General features: G+C 49.7%; 11 protein-coding genes across 11 annotated transcripts; 5 read left to right on the top strand and 6 right to left on the bottom strand.

Annotated features, from left to right (window-relative positions):
• Window positions 1-1,232: 1,232 nt before the first annotated feature.
• On the bottom strand, window positions 1,233-3,648 carry Z518_00834 (uncharacterized protein; the record flags this gene model as incomplete). The annotated part of the gene is made up of 2 exons (XM_013421435.1): window positions 1,233-3,135; window positions 3,200-3,648. The coding sequence occupies 2 exons, from the start codon at window positions 3,646-3,648 to the stop codon at window positions 1,233-1,235; spliced, it is 2,352 nt and encodes a 783-aa protein (XP_013276889.1).
• An 834-nt stretch (window positions 3,649-4,482) lies between these two features.
• On the bottom strand, window positions 4,483-5,427 carry Z518_00833 (uncharacterized protein; the record flags this gene model as incomplete). Its single annotated transcript, XM_013421434.1, has 1 exon — window positions 4,483-5,427. The coding sequence occupies one exon, from the start codon at window positions 5,425-5,427 to the stop codon at window positions 4,483-4,485; it is 945 nt and encodes a 314-aa protein (XP_013276888.1).
• Window positions 5,428-7,943: 2,516 nt separating this feature from the next.
• Z518_00832 (uncharacterized protein) lies at window positions 7,944-9,885 on the top strand (the record flags this gene model as incomplete). The annotated part of the gene is made up of 3 exons (XM_013421433.1): window positions 7,944-8,324; window positions 8,385-8,913; window positions 8,966-9,885. 3 exons carry the CDS (start codon window positions 7,944-7,946, stop codon window positions 9,883-9,885), a joined length of 1,830 nt encoding a protein of 609 aa, XP_013276887.1.
• A 1,258-nt stretch (window positions 9,886-11,143) lies between these two features.
• Z518_00831 (histone H2A.Z) lies at window positions 11,144-11,850 on the top strand (the record flags this gene model as incomplete). The annotated part of the gene is made up of 3 exons (XM_013421432.1): window positions 11,144-11,245; window positions 11,471-11,540; window positions 11,603-11,850. 3 exons carry the CDS (start codon window positions 11,144-11,146, stop codon window positions 11,848-11,850), a joined length of 420 nt encoding a protein of 139 aa, XP_013276886.1.
• Window positions 11,851-14,548: 2,698 nt separating this feature from the next.
• Z518_00830 (uncharacterized protein) lies at window positions 14,549-15,509 on the bottom strand (the record flags this gene model as incomplete). The annotated part of the gene is made up of 2 exons (XM_013421431.1): window positions 14,549-15,361; window positions 15,432-15,509. 2 exons carry the CDS (start codon window positions 15,507-15,509, stop codon window positions 14,549-14,551), a joined length of 891 nt encoding a protein of 296 aa, XP_013276885.1.
• A 671-nt stretch (window positions 15,510-16,180) lies between these two features.
• Window positions 16,181-17,078, top strand: Z518_00829 (uncharacterized protein; the record flags this gene model as incomplete). The annotated part of the gene is made up of 2 exons (XM_013421430.1): window positions 16,181-16,403; window positions 16,450-17,078. The coding sequence occupies 2 exons, from the start codon at window positions 16,181-16,183 to the stop codon at window positions 17,076-17,078; spliced, it is 852 nt and encodes a 283-aa protein (XP_013276884.1).
• Window positions 17,079-17,129: 51 nt separating this feature from the next.
• Window positions 17,130-17,845, bottom strand: Z518_00828 (secondary thiamine-phosphate synthase enzyme; the record flags this gene model as incomplete). Its single annotated transcript, XM_013421429.1, has 2 exons — window positions 17,130-17,288; window positions 17,342-17,845. The coding sequence occupies 2 exons, from the start codon at window positions 17,843-17,845 to the stop codon at window positions 17,130-17,132; spliced, it is 663 nt and encodes a 220-aa protein (XP_013276883.1).
• A 302-nt stretch (window positions 17,846-18,147) lies between these two features.
• Window positions 18,148-18,983, bottom strand: Z518_00827 (uncharacterized protein; the record flags this gene model as incomplete). Its single annotated transcript, XM_013421428.1, has 3 exons — window positions 18,148-18,342; window positions 18,391-18,558; window positions 18,615-18,983. 3 exons carry the CDS (start codon window positions 18,981-18,983, stop codon window positions 18,148-18,150), a joined length of 732 nt encoding a protein of 243 aa, XP_013276882.1.
• A 1,129-nt stretch (window positions 18,984-20,112) lies between these two features.
• Window positions 20,113-20,589, bottom strand: Z518_00826 (uncharacterized protein; the record flags this gene model as incomplete). The annotated part of the gene is made up of 1 exon (XM_013421427.1): window positions 20,113-20,589. One exon carries the CDS (start codon window positions 20,587-20,589, stop codon window positions 20,113-20,115), a length of 477 nt encoding a protein of 158 aa, XP_013276881.1.
• Window positions 20,590-22,099: 1,510 nt separating this feature from the next.
• Window positions 22,100-23,797, top strand: Z518_00825 (uncharacterized protein; the record flags this gene model as incomplete). Its single annotated transcript, XM_013421426.1, has 1 exon — window positions 22,100-23,797. One exon carries the CDS (start codon window positions 22,100-22,102, stop codon window positions 23,795-23,797), a length of 1,698 nt encoding a protein of 565 aa, XP_013276880.1.
• A 1,610-nt stretch (window positions 23,798-25,407) lies between these two features.
• Window positions 25,408-26,369, top strand: Z518_00824 (proteasome subunit alpha type-4; the record flags this gene model as incomplete). The annotated part of the gene is made up of 4 exons (XM_013421425.1): window positions 25,408-25,438; window positions 25,485-25,491; window positions 25,539-25,979; window positions 26,030-26,369. 4 exons carry the CDS (start codon window positions 25,408-25,410, stop codon window positions 26,367-26,369), a joined length of 819 nt encoding a protein of 272 aa, XP_013276879.1.
• Between the last annotated feature and the right edge of the window lie 429 nt (window positions 26,370-26,798).

Here is a 26,798-nt window from a genome sequence, read left to right as displayed (position 1 = left end):
AAATCAGTAGCTGGGCCAGTACCAGGGACTCCTACAGCGGGGCTCTCCCCATAAATCCTCAACGCCAATTTCATTTACTGTACAACCCCAAATGTGGCCAGAGATCGTCAAAACAACCTAGACTGCAGATGAGCTTGTGGATCCACATATGCATCCTGCTGAACGGGGGAACAGCTCGAACAGCAACTGCGTGAGCGTCACAACGGCCAAAGTCTCCACATTATTTTACAGCCAATGACTCGGACTATGAATCTCATCTCGAGACTTGCCAGTGCCGGATGTTCGAAGAATGTGGAAGTTTCCCTGAATGTATATACGGGCATGGTAACAGCAAGTTCATTTGTACTATATGATCGAAACGGGCAAATTGTTGGTGTATGCTCTGCAGTGTATCCCATTGGGTAACGATTACAAGGACCAGCGGCAAGTTAGGCCTATGAGCGTCTTATTCAACTCCTCATACACCTATACTTTCAAAGATGTTATCCTTATCCTAAAGCGGCACTCTCCCAGTACTAGTAAGGTGGAGGGGATAAATCCAGGGTCCAGATACGCTACTACTTGCAGCATCTAATCGCTAAACCTTAGAAAATGAGCCTGAGCAAACTGTTTGCTCATTCGGGGATGGCTATAAGGTAACACTTCGAAGGCGGTTTGGATTGATCGCATTCTGACCCCGAACAAAAGTGACCATAAAAGGAACACACAGTCCATTGCCTAAGAGCTTGATTTCATGCATACCTACTATGCGTCTGTGTAACGGCAACGGTTTCGGTCCATCGCATTTCATGGCAGTGCAGTTTTTATTGTCTTCATATGCCTCCTCCCGGGCCCACTTCTATAGCCCTGTCAAAGTGTCGAAGCGAAAGGAGGAACAAAAATCCAAGGTAAATTGAAGTCAAGGTCATGGGAAGAAGGCAAGGGTATTTGCTAAAGAAGCTCAATCGATCAATCAGTCAATCAGTTATTTTGTCCATGACTCTGGTATCGTAGACTCATTTATTTCCAGTATACACAACAAAAAGTCCAACTGTATGACGTATGTTTTCCTTTTCGTCCCCCTCCTTTTGCTTGTTCGTGCTGCGTTCTGCGTTCTGCGTTCTGTGTTTCTTCTTTGCCAACTGAATTAAAATCAACTCGATCTGCTTCCCTGTCCAACTCTGGGAGAGAGAGTGATGGAATTAGAAAACAGCCCCCCCCCCAATCCCTTAACGTAACGGGCAACCCCGAAATTAGGCGCGCTGTCTTTTCCTTCCTCCACCTTCCTTCTCGATTGAACTCATTTTTCTTCCCTTGCTCCGTGTCGCGGGTCCATCACCTGGCTTTGCATCGTCTGCAGACTTGGGTGTCGTAACTTCGCTGCTTGGAACACTCTCAACTCGTCCTCCGCCATCGTGTTCAAAATCATTTGCGCCTTCGAACTTCATGTTGCCATAATCGCCGGAGCCTGCACCACCAGAAGTGCCATCGAATCCGAAATCGTATTTGGAGGAAGAGTTCTGGTTGAGATTGCCAAACAGCTCGTCATCGTCCTTGTAATCGACAAAGTTGAGGTCGTCCGTCGTGCTGGTTTGATTGCCGGGGCCAAGGCCCGTGTTTCCGAAATCGTAGTTTCCATTTCCATCACTGGGAAAATCGGCAAAGTACTCATTGTGATTAAGGAAGTCGTCGATATCGAGTGGTGGAGGAGGAAGGGACTGGCCGTCGCCGATACCCGGGATGGAGCCAGTCGGACTCAGAGGTTGGAGGAGATTTGTTAGATTCTGCACACTCTTGTCTTGCTCCGCTTGAAGCTTGGCTAGTTGGTCGAGGTCGGCTTGGGTGCTGGCGAGACGGCGGTGGAAGTTTGCAGGGCCTGGTGGTGGAGTTGAATTGATGAGAGCATTGTCGTTTCCGGCAGGTTGGTTAGTGGAGTTGTTGATCATTCTTAACACATCGGCACGCTGGGATGTAGTGAGAGGGCCTGTTCCACCGGAGGCTTCGAGGCTGTTGAGAACGTTGGAGAAGTCTTGGGCCGGTGTCGTGGGTGCACCGGTGGTAGGAGCATTTGCATTGTGCGCGTTTGCATTTTGGATCACCGACATCATGTCTCGTTGAGGCAGGTCGTGAGTTTGGGCCGTAGTTTGACTGGGAGCGGGATTGTTCGGACTGGTGACTCCGGGGTCGAAGACGTCATCCGCGCCCGGCGACAATGTAGACTGCTGGTCGTTGCGGACATTCTGCGCGCGTGGTGGGTAAGGGCTGTTATCAGCGCGAGGAGAGATGGTGCTTGCCCGACCCTGTTGTCGACTGCCGTTTGTGAGGAGCAGAGGTTGTTTCTTAAACGGTTTTGCCAGTCCTGGATTTGCACCGTCAAGATTGATGTCGTTGAATGTGTAATCCCCGACGTCCACGACGTTTCCTTGACTCGATCCGTCGACAGGAATGGAGTTGGAAAAGAGGTTGGCGATTCCTTGCACTCCGTCATGACCTTGGAGGCTGCGATTGTAGACGGTCGCGAGGAACGTCAGGATGGCATTGATTGAATTCTCGTGTCGCGTGTGTTGATCTTGGAACGTCGCGGCTTGGCCGTACAGCTGTTCGTGTTCGCGTTTGAGAGCTTGCATCATGCGGGAAATCTGGGTTTGTTGATGTCTAATCGCCGCCAATTCTCTTTGCACGCTCTTGAATTGTTCTTGCGTGAGTGCTGCTTCACCGTGGCCGAGGGTGAGTTGACCAGGACGAACGCGTACACGGTTGTCACCTGTGTTGGCGACATCGTCTGCATAGTCGTCCACATCTTCGTCATTTGGCTCATTATCGGTTTTTCCCTTTCGCTTTGACGCTGGACCACTGACGTTCTTGGGCTTTTGGATCAACCACAGAAGGTCAGGATGGCCTCGGCGAAAGTACGGGTTCGAGTATTCACTCGGACTTTTATTCTTTCTCTCACTGGCCCTCATAGAGTTGTCGGAAAGGCCCACCTTTTTATGGAAACCATACATGTTGAGCTGACGGACAAATGAGGCGTAGTTGTTGTGTTTGAACAATTCCGGGATGAGGGTTTTGGCAAACTCATCTTCATCAAGGACAATGAATGAATTGCCATCGTCCGACCAGCGAATGAGTTCGGTATTTCTACCGTCTTCGAGAAAACTGCCCCCCAAAAAAGGGTTTTAGCGTTGGCGTTTTCGCTTGACAATTTTATGGACTCACTCACCTATTGAGTTTCTGAACAAAAGGTGGGATCTGCTTTCTCTTCGCTTGAGCCTCTCTCTTTGCAATTTGGGCCTTAGCTTCAAGTTCGGCTATATCATCTCCCCAGTCTTGATCAGTGGTATGTGTTCCTCCATTGGAATTGTCAATCCAAGGAGTGCCATCATCGTTCAATCGAGCGCGAGTGGTAAGTTGGGTCACGGGTCTTCGAGCAAGTTGATTTGAGGGTTGCGGATTGCTTGAAGGATACGAATTCGCACTCAGGGCATAGCTGTTGTCATTATACGATGGGGCAGGCTGGCCAGTTTGACCCCACTGAAGGAAGTCGTCGTTTGAAAGTTGCTGCCCGAGGCCATCATTAAAGACAGGCATGGGATTCTGCGCCTGAGGTGGATAAGGTACAGGATCTGCTCCGGGAGCAGGGCGTTTCCTGGAAAAGCTTTGGGAGGTCATGATGAAGGAAGTGAAAATGAGGAAAGTGTGATGGTAAGTTTACAAAGTTTGCCGGAGTGATGAAGAGATGTGAGAATGAATTTCAGCACGTTTGGTTGCCGAGCACCAGCTGAGGATGAAAAGAGGTCTCAACACTCTGAGGAACAGCACAGCGCCCGCGCAGGAGATGATTCGATCGATGACTAGAGCTCATGTGTCGGGCGTGCGCGGCGAGGCGGGAGGAGTGCCGTGTGCCAGGCCGTGTGACAATGATTAAAGTCCTGGTCGGGTTTGCTATTGAGGCTGGAGAACAGTTTGGGAGAGAGAGAGAGATGAAGGACGGTGTTTCCAGACGGTCCGTCAAGAAGCGGTCAAAGAATTTTGTCGCTGGGTACCATGGACAGGAGGGAGTGATTTTGGACAAGTTGCAGATTCGCAGGCTGGATGATGGATGGAACTGGTGTTTTGCGGGATTGGCTATGACATCGGTCTGCCTGCCACTCGTCTGCCTCTGCTCCACCGTGGTCAAATCTCATGCCACCAAACTATTTTTTGCCAGCCTTGCGGATAAACCGGATTGATCTTCTCTGCATTGATTGTGGCTGCAAAGAAGTCCTCTGTCAATGGACGGGAGAAATACTCCAAAGAAGCCGATGGTAATACACCCACCGAATTGATGAAGGCTACGGGTTGATTGGACCATGGGGACTCGGTTCAAATTGTACTTCTCCATATTGATCTTCCATCTAGTTACCTGAGTGTTGAGTTTCTCGCTCTATGCGTTATCGTACTGATCACCAGGCTGTACTGGTCTAGTGCCTGTTTGTCCACATCAATTTATTCTGTCCAACCTCTTTACGGTTGTGGCTGTCCAATGAGCTTTCTGAATTTCGCCATCGCGCTCTTCCAGTGTTCTGGGTAGGACTCTGCAAACTCTTTGGCCTTTGGTACAGCCTTCCAGTCCTCCTGCATGTGCTCAAGGCTCTTTGTGCCGTTCAGGATGGTCACATTACCCAGCCCGAGCACTAGACAGTATAAGGCTGACTCTGGGCTAATGTCAAGCTGACTTGCTAAGGCCCCGACCTCGCTGGACCGAGTGAGTTGTGGATTGGCGGACAAAGTCCAGAAACTCTGATAGATGATATTTTTCTCTTGACAGAATTTGCGTACCCCTATGTCGAACTTGGTGCTGGGATAGAATCGATTTTGTACCACACTGGGCTTGATTGTCGAACGCTCATAGACATCCATCAAGGTGAACAAATTACAGTTTGAGATGCCCAGGTTCCTGATTTTATTTGGAACATACTGCTCCAGGGCGTGCCACACGTCCATTGTCTCGTTTATCGACTGCAGGGCTGAATGAAGAACTAATGTGTCAATATATGGCTCTGCCGAATCATCGTCCTTGACCACATTTGCAAAGTTGAAGTGGCGAAGCGACGACGTGACGGAAGCAGCCACCTGCTCTACAAGCGGACTGTTCTCGTCATACGGCATATTTTCCGGATCTTGACCTGCAACACTGGTGAATTTGGTTTGTAAGTAAATCTCTGATCGCTTGATTTTGCCATCCTTGATCGCCCTCGACACTCCAGCAGCAACAAGGTCTTCTCTATAATGCTTGGGTTGGGCGGCAGTGTCGATGGCAGTAAATCCATTATTCAGGGCTTGATAGAGAAGATCGGTGGTGGACTCCTTCTTCCATGCTGTCCCATAAATGAAGGCTGGCAAGAATTGTTTGCCAGACCAATGAGGCGCGTGTAGCACCAGCTTCTCGAAGATGGCCGATGTTGCCATCTGTCGTCCTGAATTGACTTGAATTTTGGGGCCTCCAATGTTAAGATCTTGAGGTTCTGGGTGAGAAAGGGCCACCGTGGCTCAGTGTGGGCCGAGACAGATCTACGCGATTTCTGTCGTCAACCTACTTCTGATTCAGGAGAATGATTTTTCGGGAAACAAGAAGAGGTCATTTATTCTTTGTGCCAGAGAGGATAGCTGACGTAGATCTTGTCGGATTGTCGAATAGAAGAGCAGACTTCGCAATCCACGAGATCATTGGCAGGGCATCCAACCCTTAGCTCGCCGACATCAGCGCCAAATGGTCGAACCCTGGACGCTCTCCATCAGGAGGACAAACTCTCAGTGCGTGGAAGCCGGCAGAATGGGGCATGGGAATTCCCCCCAAAAGCCATTCCTTTTAATCACCTGTCTATCAATTGTTGAAGCAGCCCTGCAAAAAGACGGAGAAGACGACTTACAATGCATCGCAATCACGCCCGCACCTTTTCGCGATTGGGTGTGGCGCAACAGTGCCGAGTGTGAGACATCCACTTCAAAATTCCATGGGCATTTATTGCCACGAGCCACGGGCCACCCATATTTATGTCCCTCAGTCTCGTCTCACCATTGGAGGGTAACCAACTGGTCGAGTGGCCCATTTCGCCAAGTGACAGCCTGCATGCTGGAAAAAGGGCATGACCTTGCAGCAAATCCTAGGCGGTTGGCTGGTTGGCGCACTCTTGAGGGTTGCCATTATGGAGTCCCATCTCAGGTATTTTTTCCACAAATTCATGCATATAGTTTAGATGGCCGGGCACCTGTCCTCGTGCTGTGACGCCGCTTGCCACAACCACATCCGCTCTCCATCTTGATTTGACCGCATTCGGGTTTTCTTAGCTGGCTCATATCGAACTCTGGTAAAATATCAACGCGACGTGACAGCTTACAACGGTGGACTCTTCATGGTTCGTGGCCCGGACGATCCACCAGACCGTCTCCCCGTGGTAAGAGAAAGGTGGCGGCTCACAAGATGAGGCAAGAAGAATGGGTCTAGTGCCGGCTACGCGAACGGGACCCAGACAATTGTTGACGATGCTAGCAGCTTTATGGTATGGGTGAAATTCAAAATAAGGGGGAACATCGAGAGGAGTCAGGAGTAGGAAGCCAACGTAAGGCTCCGGCGGCTTGGATTTGGCAGAAAACGTTCAGGGAAGTCTATGGAGCGATATGAAACCGAAATTTCATAAGTGGCAAGCACCGTCGAAAATCGTCGGCGTGGAAGGTGGATTTGCAGGTGAATTTGTGTGGGAGCATGTCAGGATGTTTGCCAGGGGGTGGGAGGGAAGATGGGAGGAGTTTGATTGCGTTCGGGTGTGAGGGAGGGTCGTGTCGTGATAATGGTCGTGTTTGGATGATCGTCACGGTGGTTGATACGGATGACGAACGCTGGTGGGCGCTCAAGTTCACGGCTTGTTTTGTTTGTTTCAGTTCGCTATGCATTATTGCCTGAGTCCAGCGAGATGAAATAGAATACTTTGAGGCATGAGAATAATGGATACACTGCTCTAGGCAGAGGGTGCAATTTTTGGGGGGGGGAAGGGATTCGGTGCAGAGAGCAGGGATAGCGTAGGTAGCTGGGCTAAGTCGGTTGGTGTATTGCCAGAATCCGCGGACCTGGGTACCAGGGAACATCCCCAAAGCTGTTCGATTGCTGGTCCGGCTGTGACCTCTCTCTGTATTTTACTTTGTATCAAATACCCGCGGTTTGCGCAAGCCGGGTGCAGGTTCAGGCTCTGGTTCGCTTTTGATGGTAGCCCTTTAGCTCCTTTCTAGCCTTCTCTCTCCTTCTTAGTCCCTCCAGTAGCCACTTTCTCCTAATTTCTTTGTTCCCAAACACCCTGCAGCCAAAACTTCAACATCTCATCCTTCTCTCTGCTTTCTCTCTCCATCTCAGCGTAACTTAATTGTTGCATGTCTCATCGCTCACCACTAGTACCTTTTCTGCTCCTGTCTTGATTCAGCCCACCCGCCTTTGTCTATCTTTAATATCATGTCTCGATCTCAAAGTTAGGTGCTGCAGTCAAACCTTTTTCCACCCGAAGTTCACCTGCAGAAGTCTCGACTCGGTCCACCTGAGTGCAAATTCACCAGCTACCAGCTACGACCTGCCAACTTCCTATACTACCTTCTTTCCACCCCTCTCCTCTCCTCCAACGATATTGTCTCGATTCCTCAAGCGTCAATCACGTCCAGTCCTCACGACTTCCCAAATACTTGTTACGTCTTGTTTGCGACGAATTACCCCCGGTTAATTTTGGTGAATAACAATCCTCAATTCACGTACCTTCGGCCTTGAATTCTCTGAGACTTCAACTCAAATTGCACCCTGAGTTTGCGCCAGTCCCGAAAAGAGACCAGCCGCTGCACGACATTGCATCGTACCATTTTACCCTTTGATAGGAGTCGAGTGACTTTGTCGGGAGGTAATACATTTGAAAAAGAGAGAAATATTTCTTCAAGAATAATATCTGAAGATGGCAACCTTCTCAAATACCGCTGAGTCATTCTATGACGATGTATCAAACACCTCACCGAGAGCATTCCGAAATGCACAATTGAATCGCCAGGCCGGAAGGACCGATTATGGTGGCATGAATGCCCCCATGTTTGGTGCCGAGGGCTCTTTGCCTACCATGCGTTTTGATAATATGAGGGATGGATTTGGTACTCCGATGCAGGCCCCTGGTGCTGGAAATGTCCATTTTCCCTATGATGCAGGTGCTGCCCAAACCTGGGGTTCAAGTGGCGGATCTCTTCAATCATTTGGGAATGGAATGGGTGCGATGGCTCAAAACCCCAACTATGGCCCATCGCGAAGTGTCAAACCAAGTCGAGGCAGGGTGGGAATCTCAAATGTAAGTCCTCGGATCTCTCTTCGGTTGGCATACTAATTTTTTTCCTTCCCCTTGTTGCAGCTGTGGTTTGACCAACCTGCTCAGTTACAACAGCAACAATCACAGGCACCGACCGTTATCGGCCATCGAACCGGACCCCAAACCCGTAACGATCAACAAGAAGAGGACGACGAGTTGATTCCGACTGCAATTGTGATCAAGAATATACCCTTTGCCGTGAAAAAGGAGCAGCTCGTTCAACTAATGGTCGACATGAATTTGCCCCTTCCCTATGCTTTCAACTATCACTTTGACAACGGGGTATTCCGTGGTCTTGCTTTCGCCAACTTTACTTCGCCTCAGGAGACCGAGCAAGTTATTCAAGCGCTCAACCACATGGATCTCAGCGGTCGCAAGTTGCGAGTCGAATATAAGAAAATGCTTCCCCTCGCAGAACGAGAGCGTATCGAGAGGGAAAAGCGTGAACGTCGTGGTCAATTAGAGGAACAGCATCGACCCATGCCGCAATCACAACTTCACAATCAGATCTCTGTCTCATCCATGTCGAGGAACACTCCATCACCTCTCTCCCATCGTGGTCCCAAGCCTGGTCAGTTGTGTTTTTGTAGATTAACCTCATCAATTGCTGACCAATGATATAGAAGTCGACATGAATGATCCGAAAACCCTCGAATTCTATACCGAAATGACACTGTTCCGACGAGATCTCTCTCGCGAAGTTCTCATCTTTCCGCCAACCCTGGAGCCACATCATCGCCGAATTGTCCATACTCTTGCCCACCATATGGGATTGATGCACACCTCTCGTGGAAGTGGGGATCAGCGACAAGTTCATATCCACCGGCCTGCGCCCGGGACCAACGTCAGTCCACCAGCCTTACCGGGAGCCTTTGGATCCAACGACGGTCTGCGTCAAACTCTTGCCAGATCTTCTACAGCCGACTTTAGCGAAGGGAACAGACAATATGACTCTCCCGCTTTCAACACGCTACGAGGCCAATCATCGGTCGGTCTCCTCGATGTCATGGACTCCAATGCCTTTGGTCGATCGGCTGATAGTAACCTCCGCAATGCCAAATCCTTTGCAGATTTGCGATCATGGAGTCCCTCACCAGTACCTTCATCGGCAAGCTTCCCGGCGGCTTTGCAAACTAACGGAGCACGTCTTCAAGCACTCAACGATACAGCCGGGTCCAACACCCCAACATTGACGCCCACCGCCTCCAACTCTGCACCGGGTGTTAGCCGAGAGGAACCATTCCTCATTTCTACACTTTCCAACCTTTCGATCGGCAGTAACAGCGGGAGTCAAACAAGCCCTCGGCGCCAACGAAGCTTCTTTGGAAATGGAGCGGAATGGAACGACACTCAGTCGTATCATGCCACAGCCCCTATCGGTAGCAAGAGAACTGTCAGCATGGGACCGGAGAGTAACACCCAGAATACCAACCCAATGCGCCAGTCCCGAGGACCTAGTTCCAATAATGCTATTGGATTTCGCCGACAAAATGGACGTGGCAGCGATGAATTGCGAACGGCGGCATCAGCAATCGCCGAATGAAAAAGACTTACCATATACCCCCCCTCCCTTCTTTGATGACGCTCTTGCAGAGCAATGACGAGTCAATGATCCACGATGACACGACCATCTCCGACCTGGAACCTCCCAAAAAATTGTTAGATGCATAGGGCAGCTACATGACTGCATGATTGGACTACAGAAAAAGACTGTTTTAACGAATTGATAGGACTCATGGTGCGGCATACAGCATTTATTACGAAGTCCCGAGAAGAATGATTGATATTCTGGTTTTGTACACTTTGAAGTTTGAATTTGTGTGAGAGCGGTGCATTATGGGGCGTTCATGCCACCGAACTCGATCGAGAGGCATGACAGGGTATGCCAGTATTTGTTGTGGTCTCTGATTGCATTTGACTGTCGATGCTGGAGCGAGCCTCCCATCTTGAATTTTGTCGGGGAGAATGGAAATGGGGATTCTACGTATGAGATACACTCGTTTTAATAGTTGGCAGTGACCTCACGGGACTGCGCGTAATATCAAAAATGTTGTTTGTTCGGGAATAAAAGTATTTGGGTATATGGTCATACTCTGTATCCCTCTATACTGATGAGAAGTACATGTACTTTAAAGGATAGGGCGATTACATAAGACGCCAAGGCATCCGACATCTCGCGATCTGCCTCTTCACTCACTTCACTTCTTGATCCCCCTTTTTCTGAGAGACAGCAAAGATCATTCCACGACGATATCGGCCATCTTGTGGTCCTCGTTGTCTCTTTCACGTCCATTTCCACGTCTACAGACACCAATATTCCCGACATGGGCATGGGAATGCCTGGCATGGGCGGCCGCCCATCTCTAACTGCCGTCCCGCCAGTTGGCATCTGGAGGGCTGCTGTTTCACGCAGAATTGCCCTCCTCTGACAAAGTACGGTAGGTGAATAACCAGCTCATTCGAATCTAGTCCTCCCTCCTCACCTCGTCGGCCGCACGCAGCAGCAGCCCTCCAGTGCGGGTGAGGCCTTCCTGTTTATCGACCCTCCAAATACGCCAAGCCGACTACGGCCCAAAACGGCCTAGCGCGGTATTGCCGTTGTTTTCCTTTCACTCGGGCACGATCTGCGCTTCTTTTCCCTGCCACCCACTTGATTCTTTGAACCTGCACCCTTTCATCCCTCAAAGCTACCACCCACTTATCAACATCCCGACGCGTCTGCGAGTATTCCATCCATCGCAACACACTACTCCCTCGTCGCATTACCACCGGAAAGATTTTATTCATCGGCATCTCTTACTATGGCCGGAGGCAAGGGCAAGAGCATTGGAGGCAAGGCCACTGGTGCCAAAGACTCGACGAGTAAAACTCAGAAATCGCACAGTGCGAAGGCTGGTTTGCAGGTGAGCTCACCACCTTTCTTGAATCGTTTTGATGTTCATGTACCCATCTTCAATTTGATGATGCGTTCGCGTGGTCATCATGGCGCAAATTTGAGCAAGTATCATCCACCATGCGATGCGCTTTGTCTTCGTGAGTTGTGTTAGCAAAACCTTTTGCGCGCCGTTCATTGCTAGAAACCACTCCTTTGAACCGTTCCAAAGCATACTAACCCGTTGTTTATCAAGTTCCCTTGCGGCCGAGTCAAGCGTTTCTTGAAGAACAACACCCAGAACAAGATGCGAGTTGGTGCCAAAGGTATGACTCCTGCCTGCTCCTTTCAAAAATGGTGGCGAATACTGACCTGATTCGTCAAATAGCCGCCGTCTATGTTACGGCCGTCCTCGAATACTTGACAGCTGAAGTTCTTGAACTCGCAGGCAACGCCGCTAAGGATCTCAAGGTCAAACGTATCACTCCGCGACACCTTCAACTCGCTATCCGAGGTGATGAAGAATTGGATACCTTGATTCGAGCTACAATCGCGTTTGGAGGTGTTCTCCCTCATATCAACCGCGCGCTTCTCCTGAAGGTTGAGCAAAAGAAGAAGAGCAAGGCAGATGCATAGAGGATTCGAGATTAGGCAACAATCGGCCAAATTTCGTTCCATACCCCTGATTCGGCGTCCATGGGCATACTGTGACGGAATGAGTTGTGGCGTTGGAGGGGGGGGGGGGAGGGGGTCATCGAGATGAGTGTACGATGAGGACATTGCAACTACAGTAACAACAAGAATGCGGATCATAGGAGGTTATTATCATTGCAGCACTTCTTGTGGTCAATCTGACCTTTTCAGATTGAAGGATATCCAGCTCTTACTCCATTCCGAGTTGGATTACTCCAACAAATACCCTCATTTTTCTGTTTCTCTGCGCAAATGATGCATTTTTCTTCACTCTCGATTCTTCCATTCTTCAATTTTCTGATTCATTATAGGACTTTTTTGCTCCGTTCTAGATGCCCGTCAACGTTCTAGGCATCATTATTTGCCACTACCATACGGCACACCGCTCCTTTTTGATCTTTTTCATCGGATTCCTGCATCGTTTGTTCCGCTTGGTGTCACCAAATTCCTCCCTGGAGGCCATCCGAGTAATCATAACTCACGGTTAAAATAGGTCCTACAATCCAGACAATTGGGCCTCATGTTGTCAGATGTTCGGACCTATGTGAGTTATAAGTACAGTGCTTCTTCTCCCTTTGCCCTACGGGTGGATTCAGGCACCCTTTGCAAATTTTCTCTTGTCCTTTCTCGGGTTGTTGATGATTGGAAGCATCCGTCTGTACTACGTGACCAGCGCAGACCCAAGCTGTATTATGCGGTTTGACGCAAGTGTCTGCCTTCCCTCCTTACCCAGCTGTCGAATTGACTCGACAAGTGTGACAGGCACTGGCAGCCTGGCCTCAGAGTCTTCTGATCGGCTTCTCCGTTCCGCAGCAGCACCGATACTTACCTTAACACATCGGACGGACGCTATATCCTTCATGGCTCATGGCACGTGGATATTCACGAGGATATTCCATCGCCCCTTCATTGTTGAACATGCCATGCGATGTCGGCTGGCTTATCCTTGTCTATTTGCTCAGCACTGACAAGGAACATAGACCTGACTTCCCATGTACAGTACGTTGGCCAGTTTGGATCCCTCAGTCAGCATATGATATGTCATACAGCACGAAGAAACGAACGATATCGGCTGATTGATCCAAATGAGGTGATGCTGTGTTCACTCTCTATATGGTTATACAGGGCCCCCTCCCGACTCTTTGGCAAGGCCTCTGAGTACGGAGGCATGTGCTGGAAGAGGTTCAATTTACTAGTAGGTTACATTTGCAATCCCGTTTTCTGGTGATTTTCAAACCTATCGTCTTGGGATGGACGACTGGTGCTGACTCGGTCTGCCTGGACAGCCTTTATCTTGCATTCTAAAGTCCTGACCTGGGATATGGACACGTCGACATGGTCAACGTCAACCTGGACACCTTGATCGGCCGCGATGGAGACGACTATGAATCGGTGTACCCTCGGCGAGGAGGATAGTTATCAAGGTAATAGTGCCATGACCAAGACCCCCAATTCCACAGGTCACACAGGGAAGGTTTTCAGACCCAACTAGAGGCCGGAGTAGCACCTCTAGCAGTAGTCGGAGTTGAGGAAGGCATGGAAGGTATGTTCAATTCGTCTCTTTCTCTCGTCCTATTTATTTATCCGAAAGATGTGGAGCAAGGTAAAGAAGATTAGAGAACTTTGAAACTGACAAGAGCGCAAATCCCTGCACAATCAGACACGGTCACAGACATAGGCACAGACATGGCCATCGCCACCGTGACGACGAAGCCCGTGTTCTCGACGCCATTTTCTCAAGCATGGTCCCCCGTGGTCGAGCTGCTGACTCTGTATGCATGAACCTTGAAAGACGCCGTGACTCGGAGGGTGGGTATAGCTATTGGGACCTAGCCCTGGTGGAAAGTGCGTTGATATTTGTCGACGCGGCGAAGTGCCGCAGATTTGTACATATGGCGCAAGACACGGGTGTCGGAGCGGGGCCAGAATGTGTGGAATTGAGGATTTCAACTGGGACCGAGATTGGGACAGACAAGGGAGAAGTCGGGACTATACTGGGATGCTTTGGCTTTAATGATCAACGTCGAAAGTCTCAACCCAGATCAAAATCCAGGGAGAGAAGGGGATGGAGCACGACAGACGAATTGGTTGTGGAGAGAGTACGAGTGTTGACTTCGTTCGTCCAGAAAAAAGGTCAACGAAAGTCAAGTGAACCAACTGGGTCGTGCATAGCAGTTTGACCACTGGAGGTAATTGGGAAAAGGAAACAAATAGGGAAGAGGGAGAATGCGTTCGGATAAGAAAGGCTGGAAGGTACAAGGAAAAAAGCGAGGAGAAGAAACTGGAGGATACCAAGGGACGGAAGACATGAAGACAAGGCTGGAAAATCCACGAGAAGGAAAGAACAGGAAAGACAGAGGGTTCAATCTCTTGTTTCCTCGTTCATGTTATATTCAATCAAGGCCTACCTTCTCTGATCGATGTCAGATTCTTCGCAGGCCATCTGGTGACCTGACCTAGCACTTGATACATCTCTGGAGATACAAGGGACCAGACCGAGCGCTCATAAGAACGGCTTGCCATTTCATCTCTCCTGCCCAATATCAAGGATAAGGACTTCGCTTTGCTTCGAAGCATGAAGTATGAAAGATTGAAAATTCTCCGGCGAGGCTCGAGGAATTTTATGCGTTGTGACGAGTCTTCAAATCGTCTTTCGTGATTTCTTTTGATTCTTGTAATTCCCATCTTCTCTCCTCCGTTTTCGACCTTGGGCTCCGCCTCCACCGCCACCACCCGATGGCCCTTTAGGTCCAAGCCCCGCCATATTGCGATGTTTCCTCTCAATCTCCCTACGGACTTTTCGCATCTCTTCGTCCGAGTCGACGTCTCTGGAGGAATTCTGCTTTCGTTTCTGCGAGGGCGTTTTCCTTCCAACATCGCTGTCCGGGGAATTGGATGTATCTGAATCTGATTCGGAATCAGAGTCAGGATCTCCTGGTCCCGAGCTCAAATCGTCTTGATCCTGTTGACGATTATTTGTCCCTGTCGAAGTTCTTGATTTCCGCTTCTTGAATGAACCGTACATCTGACGACCACGGGGCTGATTCGTCCATATATCTTCTTCGTCCTGACCTGCTTCGTCCTTATCGCCAGCATTGTTTTCACCAACGCGTGATCTGGGCGTGGACTCGTTGATGCCATTGACCTGTGACTGCGAATGACCGTCTGTCTGTGCGCCAATACAACTGGGGAATGTCATTTGCAAATCGAGAATCCATTCTGTATCTGCCCCTTCCTCACGAGTAAATGTACTTGTCCCGCCTCTCGCGAGAGTCAGACCGGTACTCTGCGCATCCACGGCCGGGGTGTTGATTTCATTTGAGGGTGTTCCAGGGGTAGAGTCAGCAGGAGAAGACATTCCGCTCTCCATACGTCGGCGCTTTGCGAGTGGTTCGGTGGAGAGTGTCTGCGTCGCCGAAGATGCGGGTGTAGAAGCCGCCGCTCTTTGCATGAACTAAAGATATCAGTCAACATTCGATTCTTGGACAAACGGGATTCTTGCCCGGGTGGAATAACACCCTCACCTTCATATTCAGCAACCGCGAAGACATTTGCTTAGTGGCCTGCTGAGGCCGCGCATTGGCGGTGCTGAAGCCCGCCATCTTGCCGGCTTTTCGTAAACCTGTCCAAGAGAGGATATAGCTGTCGAGAAAATTTTTGGACCTGGAAGGGATTTCACTGCGTCGTCGTTCAGGTTAGTCCACGAAACAAGGCCGCCGAAAGTCACGTCAAAGATCTGTTTCCAGGATCGGTCCGCAGGGGAAGCGAATGCAGCGACAACATCAACTGCGGGTATCACTACTCGCTTGACGACCGCTGTCGCGATCTCTGAACCCGATTCGACTAGGGGATCAGTTACCCACAACACCGATAAACATGGAAAAAGGAAAAATGTTGATGCGCAGAAAAATGCGTGACGTTGCAAACAGCAGATGCTGGGGATATCCGTGGTGTGAATTGCGGCCTGGAAAAATGATTTACCGGAAAACTTCGCCTTTCCCATCAGGCTGCATGGTGCAGGGATCCCAGGATCACTCGCGCGTCTAAGATGACTGGAGGATGGCGATCATTAATTGTCCGGAGAAAACTTGAGCGAAAATAAAATCAGGAGAAGGCTGATATGATTTCGTGCAGGCTTATTCGCGAAGAAATGCGATAGCGACAAGGCCGTTGACACGAATGTCCTGGTAAGAGTAAGTATATAGGTGAGGTTTTTGGCTCTTGCACCTTCTTCATTTTGATCTGGTTTCAGCCTTCTGTCACACAAGTAGAGATGGATACACCTCAGTCCATTCCCGAGAAAGATGGCACCATGTCTCCAGATGCCGAATTTCCACGGCCGACTCTACCTTGGTCTACAAGGCTAGTCTCACGATTCACGTCCGATGTCGATCCAAGATGGGCAGATATTATTCTTATCGGATGTTTCTTCGTTGCTGGGATTGTGGACGGTGTCGCTTTCAACACATACACGTGCTTCGTCAGCATGCAGACAGGTATGTTCATTGGAGGAAGCGTCGACAGCTAGTCTAATCTTTGCAGGAAACACGATTTTCGCTGGTCTTGGAGTCAGCGATTTACCTTCCGACACCCCAAAGCATACGTGGGTCAAGTCCCTGGTCGCCATCTTGTCATTTTGCCAGGGAGCATTCTTCTTCTCTCGATTCCACCGCTACCTCGGCCCTCTTAAGCGATGGGTCATCACGGCGTCATTTCTCATTCAAACGACCCTCATGATCATCACTGCTTTGTTGATTTCCACGGGCGTGGCGGCAAAGACCGAACCAGAACTTGCGAGTACGCCAGATGGGCGCGGGACTTTCGCTTGGGTCGAACTGTGCCCTATCGCATTACTGGCATTTCAGAGCGCCGGTCAGATTGTGGCAAGTCGGGTCCTGAAATACAACTCGATGCCGACCGTGGTCTTGACAAGCCTATATTGCGACCTGATGAGCGATCCGAATCTGCTCACGGCAGGGTTATTCGAGGATCCGGATCGAAATAGAAGGGCTGTCAGTGCAGTCATCCTTTTTGTTGGTGCCACTATAGGAGGTGCTTTGACGAAAACTTCGGTGAGCTACAGCGGAGCTTTGTGGATTGCGACGGGAATAAAAGGGTCAATGGTGCTCGCCTGGACACTCTGGAGACCAAAGACCCCGCAAAGGCAATGAAAAAGAAAGCAATACAATTGGAAGATTTTTGATTTGGAGGAGGAAATAAAATCATCTTTTCTCCCCTTGAATGGTGGCCACCACTTTTCTCGAATGTCTCGACGCTCGAAATTCCAGGTACCAGATTCCTTGCCACGTGCCAGTATTCAAGGTGCCATCTGTAATAGGAATCGTGACGCTGGCTCCAATCAAAGCTGATTTGATATGTGCCTGTAATGATCAGTAACTCCAGTCTTGACACCTCTGGCACGGTTTTGACCTACAGGCATGTCATCCAGCCCCTCTGCGGAGTGTCTGTACAGCGTTCCCTTCCGATCTTCCGGAGCGATTCGATCCAATGCATCACTCATATCCTCTCTCACATCGCTGTCCCAATTCTCGTTCAAAGAAAGCCCGCATGAGGTATGTTGAATGAAAAGGTTGAGAATGCCCACTTTGTATTCTTTCAATTCTGGTAATGAGGAGACAACGTGGTCAGTGATAAGGTAGGAGCCCCGGGACTTGGCTGGAAGGGTAAATGTCTTCTGGAACCACGACGTAGACATATTAGAAGCGGTAAAGCAAGGAAGACTAGGGAGGGTGTCGTAGGAAATGCAACCGGCGGGACAGGCAAAGACGGAAGGTGCACGATCGGGTTTTGATTGCTGTATGAGGCGAAATGGAAGGCAGAGGAGAAATTGTGGTAGACCTGGGAAAAGAGCGAGGACGAGAACGAGGACGGAAATGACGGTGAAGTACTTAGATTGTGTGATGTTCGTCGGAGGCATATCAATAAAAAAAAAAAAAAAACAATGCTAGATTATATGTGCCTTCGTCTCGCGAAACCCGCAACAGACGTCATTTCTAAAGCCCCCACGGTCTTGGCAAGGTAATACTACTTTGGAACAAAAGTAAGAACGGGCAATAGAGGATAACTTGGGAGTATTTTCCGGTTTGCAATATTCCTACCACACCTCTTGCGAGAGAATACGCTGTAAAGGTCCTGGAAAGACAAACTCCTGTTCTGTGGCAATACCGTGGTCATGAATTGACAATATGTACAGGTTTTCTTGTATTTTTGTTCAACCCATCATCGTTGCTGGAGCGGCTGATGGTCCACACTTTCAGCTTCATGCTCACCCTTCAAGATTGGATAATGACCCTGGATCTCTCCTTTTTGGCTGGGTGTCGCTGGCATTTCGACCTGAGCTGGATCACCCGTTGGTGCGAGAGGATATGATGTTGATGGCAGCGATTCGAGATACTTTTTATGCTCCTTCTTGGCCTGCAACATTCAGCTATATTCGGAATTAAGTTATTCAGAAAGTCTCACGTATGGTAATCCACAATATGTGCACCAACAAATCTGGGGTTTGTCCACATTGATGAAGATCTTGGGATGACCCAGCGGCCCACCGCCGCCGTCGCATGCCACGCTCTTCGAATCTACCCATCGTATGGGTTGTTTGTGGATAAGTTCAATCGCAGCAAAAGGCCGCGGCTAGAATCTTTCGTCTCAGCATCCATTTTTGCCGACACAACAGATGATTTTCAAACCTGAGTTTCAATAATTGTCTGCTCAAATCGTGGGCCTGTCATCGCAAGCTCTCTGGGCATTTGATTTCCCGACCAAGGCTTTTCTCTATTCGGGGCTTGCATTCGTCTCTGATGTTCTCCCACCGAAACCAGCTCTTGTAGAGGGGCGTCTCGATTACCCATCGCGTCAGTCGGTATCTCATCCGTCTTAGAGACATTCGGAGTCAGCTTTCGTCCGGAAGGATCGTTGGCTTGCTCGAAGTTTTCACCGGTTCCTGGTCCCTGTCGCACGGAGCGAAGCGATGTCGAGAACGGTCTGGAAGATGATCTGGCAACATAGTGGGCAAATTGGGGAGCCCTCGCCCGCATGGAGGGTACGATGGATGCCATGGCGGCGGCGAGAAATATCAACTGATCACTGCTTGATAGTTGCAGGATTGTTGATGTTAGATTGAAAGCAGCGGCAGCTCAGGCCAATCGGGAGCGGAGATATTATGGCGGAGCATTTACATTATCACGCCGTATCAAATCACCTCCCCTGCAACCTAAGGACTTCCAATCGACAGACAATGCATGTTACAAACCATCGCCAGCCGGGGCTCAGAGGCAAAATGTAACAACATGTAAGTGCTACAGCATCGGGCACCCTCTCAAATTCAGCGAGATGAGGTGGATACCTCGGCAATGCTCCACTCAGGGGTGCCACCCCTTCGGATCACCGACTCTAGAGTGAGCTCGAAATACCCAAGAACGAGGAGTACGGCATGGAATAAGTTTATCGGACCGATACACCTGGTCTCTGTGAGAAGGACATTTATGGTGATCGAACGCAGACGTCAGACATTCAATCTCGAAGATCGCTGTTGGCCACACGATCTTCCCGTCCGGCTCAAGCAAGGCTTCAAGGACACTAGAGCTCTGGAAGAGACCAGTTTGTTTCTACGTGCCATGCCAGGAGAACTGATGGCGACGATCCCTCATGGAAAAGGGAGAGAGGGAGACGGAGTTCTCCCTCTTTGATAAGATGACGCCCTCTAGAAATTGAAGACGAAGAGCGCGAGACATGGCTCTCCTATTACAGCCATTTTCGGGCTAGAGTATATCTCGTGACTTTGACGGATTCCCATTCTTTCACAAAGCTCTTCATTATCTTCAGGTGGTTTGCCTTTTTCCGCCACTCTTTGATCCCCGCTAAAGCATGTCCATTCGAACACGAGGCCCTCTCCATACACGATGCCGTAGGAGGTATAACGTTACATTAGATCCAACCAGAACTTCTTCCTTGAGATAATAATTGGTATACCCGGACCTTCTACTTCCCAAGGTGCAGATCCACCGACAACAGGAAAATTTTCTCCATCATTAACCAAGAGACTTCCATCGAGAACAGCTAGTCCCAATGGACCGAAGCCCCTGCTTCGGATTGCTTCAGCATTGCGTATGAAGCACCTACCGATCTCGTGTGCGAAGGAAAGTATTGCTCGACAAGGCAGACTCGGTGCGAAATAGTCGAAGCGATTTATATCAATCCAATCCAGGCCTCTTCAAGTCCACTACCCGGTTGAGCAAGACGTTCCATGGCCTCTCCATGCATGATATCTCGAACATAGCATTCACCGATCAAGGAATAGGAGTTCCCCAGTCGTCGAACGACAAATGGGACATCGGTTCCGCAGAGTACGCAGAGGGCATCGTTTAACGCCATAGCCTCTGGCCCAATACCGATCATTCCCGAACTGGTGGTAAATCGCGCCCGACGCAGATAGGTGGTCCTCGCTGCATCATGAAAACGATACTCCAAAGTAACCGGTTCCGAGGCAACATTTTGGCCCCGACGTGGGACAATGCTCTCGGTGAAGCGAACTCCTTCGTCTGGAAAGGAATCCGAGATGTCTCCATCGTCATCATACCGTTGCCCGAATGCTGAGGATTCAAGCGCCCAGACAAGACGTTTCGAGAGGATATATTGGGCAAAGTCCGCCAGGTGACGGGACATGTCCTTGATGGGAAGCCCATATCAATCCTTCCCACCCGTCAGAGTCCCAGTGATTTTTTCAATGCCATCTTTCGTCAAAACTTTTCCGCTTAAGGTGGAGTTCAAGTTCTCAATGTCGTTGATTTCCTCGGGGAATATCGTCTGCTCACAGAAGTCCCAGGAAGATGGCCAATTCACTGCTGAGACTCGATCCAAAAGTACGCCGCGGATGACTAGTTTAGAAACATCATTGCTCTCTTTGATTTGTGCCGGTGTTTGCGCTGAAGCTCTGAAAGTCTCGCGTGGTTCTAGCGGAAGCAAAGTCCGCAAGAAGGCAAAGTCCCATTGAGGAACCCATGATGGTATCCGCATCAATTCCGTCTGTTCACTAGTTGCAGACGCACTCGAGAAGAGCCGGCGACAAAAGTGGCGTGTACGATCTGGAAAGCGACATCCCGACATACTTCAGTGGTAGACTTGGAATAGTCGGGAATGATTTTGCTCGGCACGCTGTCTGTTGTCGGGAGGCCGGGCAACCACATATCCTATCACGATTGTCTGAACATTCAAATTGCCGGGTGAGACTGAGCAACTGAAAGAACGAGAAGCGAAGAGGTACAAAGTACTGCTGAGATTGGGCATTGAGCACGCCAGTCGGAATGATCCTGCCCCCCGCATCCCCATCGATTCTGGGGTTCCATTGACGCGTCAACGTTCGTCCGGAGGATTGGCAGCAGCAAGATAGGCCACAACAGCCGATCGAGCGACCGCCGCCTCCTGAATGACCCAGACACGGTGAAACCTATCACAATTGTATATTGAAAGAACACCCTCGGAGCTAGACGCGACTCCCCGGTTCCGATATTTTCCGTCGTTTTGTTGTCGTAGAAGCTAAATGAGACGAATGCTCTGACAAAGGCACCCTGTCGGTGAGTCTCGCGATTTTCCTTCAGTTGTCTACAAGCTGCAAACACTTGTAAAGGCATTGTACGCACGTCCCGAAGTCACTGGCGACATTTCGTCTGCGCAATCTCCGCCGAGCCAGATGAAAACTCGATGCGCAAGCGCAAAAATGGAGCTGCTGATTTCTTTCTGCCACATCATTTTGGTTGACATATCAAAGTGAGGTCGACGAGAGAACTGAACAAATGTCGGAGATTTACCGACAGGCTTCTCGGAGAGAAGAGTCCGCAAATCGGTAAACCCTTAGCGCATTCAGCCAAGCTCTACTCGCTTACTCAGTATCAGGATTTCCCAGGCTGGCACCAATGGTTGTGGCTGTTGTTTCTTCACAGGACAGAGTACATGCGCTGTTACTACGCTTCTCATATAAATTACTCATAAAGTGTAGTTGTGAACCATAAACCGCGCCAACCGTTATGGCTGAGGTCCTCGAGCCATACATCGCGGCTGCCCTGCAATCAAAGACTCAACAGTATTTCTTTCCTCTTGAGTACAAAACGGACACCTCAACTTCTCTCCATCCTCTTCCATTCTACCTTTCCATCACTTTCACCTGCCCAAAGCAACGATGTCTTCCACTACGACGCTCCATGATCATATCTCTCAGATGACTCCGATTAAGCACCGACGTAGAAAGAGGCCATCATTCAGCCCGGCTCCACGAGCGCATTCCGAATCACCCAAAAAGGCCCTCAAACCAGTATTCCAGCCAGATTCTGACGTCGCAACCGCGTCGCTTGACTTTGAAGAGTTCAGTTTATGGGATCATGAGCTTCACGATCAGCATCTCTCGGCCAAGCATCGCGCCGCTCTTAGCCGCCATCTGTCGGAGAACTTCGAAGTGGTTGAGCTCCTCATCACCCTACCATTCCTCATCCTTCGATGTAATGGTGCGCCTCCCCCGCCAGACAAGCGACCTTTCTCTGTTGCGGGCTGTATCGCTGTATGGATCGGGTTTGACGAACCGGTGCCATGTTTCCTGCCCGGAAACACGTCGACGAATGATGAGTTAGAATATGAGATCAAGCTAGAAGACAGGCTGGCAGCAGATCTGATGCCCTATGGTATGCCTAAAGCTGACACCTTATTCGACATCGTGACCCGCTACTTCCACGGAGCAATAGCGGTTTCCCTCATCTGCAGCACTCTTGTCGTGGAGTTCCCTGAGATCGACCTTGAGTCGTGGAAGAACAAGATAGCTGAGTTGCCACACGGCTTCCAAAACTCCTCTGTTGCATTGAACTATTCAAACGGGCCACTCACCAATACGGAGTTTGGGCGCCTCAAAAAGCCTGATCCAACATATTTGGCTAGTCTTCAAGAAGACGATTCCGATTACGTCCAGTCCCAGGGATGTTTCTGCCCAGGGACTATGCTATCGGCAGACTCTGGCAACCAGATTAGTGCTGGGATTCTGGTCGAGAAGGATGGAGAGATCCGATTGACAGTAGCTTTTCACTGTTGGGCCGATGAATATGCTGCGACGCCTGACGCGCTTGGAGACCCAGATCACTTTTCAGTCAAGCAGGGCAATACCAGGGTCGGTTATGTGGCAGAGAGAGTTGGTGAGACGGACATTGGCCTTGCGAAATTGGACGACGGAATTGTTTTCTCCAATCGATTTCTGGACATCGACAGTTCAGCCAAGACTCTGCTGCTTCTGGAGGATATATCCCAGGGAGATACGGTTCTTATCGATAGTTTCGTCACTGGACGACAGGCACTTCGATGCGTTGGAATACGTATTGTCACTGCAAAAGGGTCTGCGTCCTTTCTGAAAGGGGAGGCGAAAGATCTCCCTGGAGAAGGCAATTACATACACCTGAGTCAAGGCATCTGGGCCACAAATGCTCCAGATATATGTGGGGCTACAAAAATTCGGGCTGGTGTATGTGGGAGTGCCGCTGTGAGAAATAAAGCCGAAGGAGCAACGAAGAGCTTAGACCGTGGTGAGATTTGTGGGTTCATGCATTGGTCGGATTTGCAGATGAAATACGCCCAAAATGGCGAGTTGTTCTGCTTCGCAGATGCGCTGGATGAATTGGTCCAACCGTGGCTGGAAGTGTGTCCCCCTTCAGGAGAAGCGCCCAGTGACACCATGAGGGATCGAGAGGATGCTACGAAACTCGATCAAGTTGCCACAGGCAAGGATGGCGGAGTTTTGACCAAAATCATTCTCAACTCTGGGATTAGACTATGTATTGTTAAACAGGAGAGCCAGGAAGGTTGCCTTCGAGCTAGAGCTATCGGAGGACTTGAGAATTGATCCGGTCTCTGCGAGGAAGCAGGCCTATGTCCTATGAAGGTCCGAGCAGGCAGGTCGTTTAGTTCGCTTGTTTTGCACCACCGCATTGCCTTTGTGGCCAGCAGTAGGTCGAATTGTAATACCATAGTCGGGTGGTAATTCGAGTTATCTAACTTCACTGCGTCGTACTACAAGTTTTCGATCGGCCGATGTATCCCTGATTCAGCATCAGAGCTCGGCAGGGTGGACAGATATTGCACAGATAAAAACAAACAGCTCGGAGATCTCCGAAGCGATCTCATCGCATGCATTGTGGTGCCAGGAATCGGGGGTTGCTATGAAGGATCGACAGGCGGCAGGGCTTAGCTGAAATGAATGAAGGGGGAATGCTGGCAAGCGTGGCCGAGTCCTAAAGGAGCTCCAGAGCTCGAACTGACTTCTGTGGATTGGAATCAAGACAGTGCTACTTGTGGGCTCGCCCAGTGCTCTGGCGCACTCTTCTTGGCTCTGCTGGCTCTGCCGTGGCTCTCTCGATGCTCTCTCGATGCTCCATCACATGCCAGATTAAAGCAGCCCCGCTCTCTTTGCTGAACGAAAATAGAAGGTAATTAGTTCGGGGCATGTACAATACATAATCTTACCTTATAAGCACGGACCATGAGTTTTCCGGCTCCGAGATAAGATCAAACCCTCTGAAAACTGAGGCACGTCATGGAAAGAATACCTGTCATGCGGACTGTTATGCGGACTATCATCCTGATTAAGATCAAAAGTAACCACTGGGGTTGGATCAACAAACACCCTCGAAACAGGCAGAAATAAAGACATACCCGGTCGAGGTAGTGAAATGAGCTGCTCAGGCGGGCGTTGTCGAGGTGATCCAGAGAGATATGACATTTCAGGGAGATTCTGAGCCTCTGAAATAATTTTTGGTCCTCAAAGCCCCTGAACGGGACGAAAGGCCAACACAGTAATTCAGCTTGATTGGTCTTGAACTCCCTTTCGCCGATAGAAAGAGAGGCCTTGAGTTGGGGCGCAATTGAAGGCGTGAATCCTGACCTCCAGGATATGGAAGAGAATCGGGAACCCAACAAGTTGGAGGTCATAGATAAATGAAAGACCCTGATGGCCGGGACATGCAGCGTTTTTCCTCACATTTTATCTGCGAACCCCGTGCAAGGTTCTGCTACTTACCTAGCGTCAAGAATTGAGTTCAGCCTCGTCAACTACTTGCGAGTTCACTGTCATAGGATCCCTAGGGCAACCGAGAACTCGCATGGTAATTGAGCATTCAGCAAGCTTTTCTTTGAGCTGGACGTCGGACGATGTGCCACTAGATTTGGTGAGAACTGTCTCCGGTTGATATTTTGTGAAAGGCTGGGAGGGCAGGTTGGCGTCGGTGAAAATTAAATGATGCGTCAATGGCTCAATCGGCTCGCCATAGGCTCCACTCGGTGGATCATTGATTGCATAGACGAAAGCTTGGCGCCCTCAAGGCAACGGAGGTGCACGCGGCTGATGCGCGTAACGAGCCTGTCTTTTCATAAACTTCCAGACATACGACAACGACTCTGCATTTACAAATTTTCTGTTTCAACTGGACTTACATAACCGTACTTTCTTCTGAAAATATGGCTTCAGGTTACGATCGCGCGCTTTCCGGTAAGTTCAATTCCCATTAGCTTTCCAATTTGGCTAACCTTTGCAGTCTTCAGGTACTTCACCCAGTCCTCCTTGATCTCAAACTCGCTAACAATACTAGTCCTGATGGCCATGTGTTTCAGGTCGAATATGCCCTCGAAGCTGTCAAACGGGGAACATGCGCCGTCGGCGTCAAAGGCCAAAACATCGTGGTGCTTGGGTGTGAAAAGAGGTCGGCCATGAAACTTCAAGATACAAGAATTACACCTTCGAAGATCGGACTCATCGATACCCATGTCTGCCTTGCTTTTGCTGGTCTCAATGCCGATGCCCGAATATTGATCGACAAAGCCAGATTAGAGGCGCAATCACACCGACTGACGGTGGAAGATCCCGTCACAATTGAATACATCACCAAATATGTAGCTGGCGTACAGCAAAGATACACTCAAAGTGGTGGCGTCAGACCTTTTGGTATCAGTACTCTGATCATTGGCTTCGACAAGGGCGACAAAGATCCAAAGTTGTACCAAACCGAACCTTCAGGAATCTATTCTGCCTGGTAGGAAGGTCATTCCTTTGGCGCGGAGATCGAGTGCTAATGGTGAACAGGAAAGCCAATGCCATCGGACGATCGAGCAAGACGGTACGCGAGTTTTTGGAACGAAATCACAAAGATGATATGGACCGAGAAGCCACCATTTCGCTGACAGTGAAGTCACTTCTCGAAGTCGTGCAAACAGGAGCAAAGAATATTGAAATCGCCATCATGGCCCCCGGAAAGACCATTGAGATGCTCCCTTCAGAACAAATCGAACAATATGTCAAGACAATCGAGGCTGAAAAGCAAGAAGAACAAGCAAAGAAGAAACCAGGAAGACCAGGTGCCTCAGGTACTGCATCTCTTCCAACACGGCCATTAGCAGAGGGCGAAGGTGGAAGGGATATCTGATCATTAGACACCTTTGATGAGTCCTTTGCATAAGCGACCGGAGTTTCTGTATGAATAATCGATTCGGTGTCTTCATTTTTATTCCTTCCTGATGGGACACTGCAATCCAGGCCTTGCAGCCTGAACTTCCAGTCGAGCCTATTCGGTGGCTAGACTCTACCCTGTCGGGCCGCTTTTGATTCGTAGTCTTCTGCCAACAACAAGGAGCCAAATCATCATATCGTTTTTAGTTCCCTGGACGTTAGCCTAATCGGCCGTCTACGTCTTTGATGTTGAATATCGTCTGCTGCTCCGGCTGTCTGAGTCGTCCATCTTTGAGCATTCTGCCTCACGTAAGCATGGTCCTTTTGAAAGGTCCAGCCAAAGTACCTAGCATCCATCCGCGTATCCTCGCTCTCGACCTTGAGGGCGGCCTTTGGCGTTACTGCG

Source organism: Rhinocladiella mackenziei, assembly GCF_000835555.1.
Source record: "Rhinocladiella mackenziei CBS 650.93 unplaced genomic scaffold supercont1.1, whole genome shotgun sequence".
Taxonomy (NCBI): Eukaryota; Fungi; Ascomycota; class Eurotiomycetes; order Chaetothyriales; family Herpotrichiellaceae; genus Rhinocladiella; species Rhinocladiella mackenziei.
Note: the sequence above shows the minus strand (reverse complement) of the source record. Positions and strands in the feature narration are given on the sequence as shown.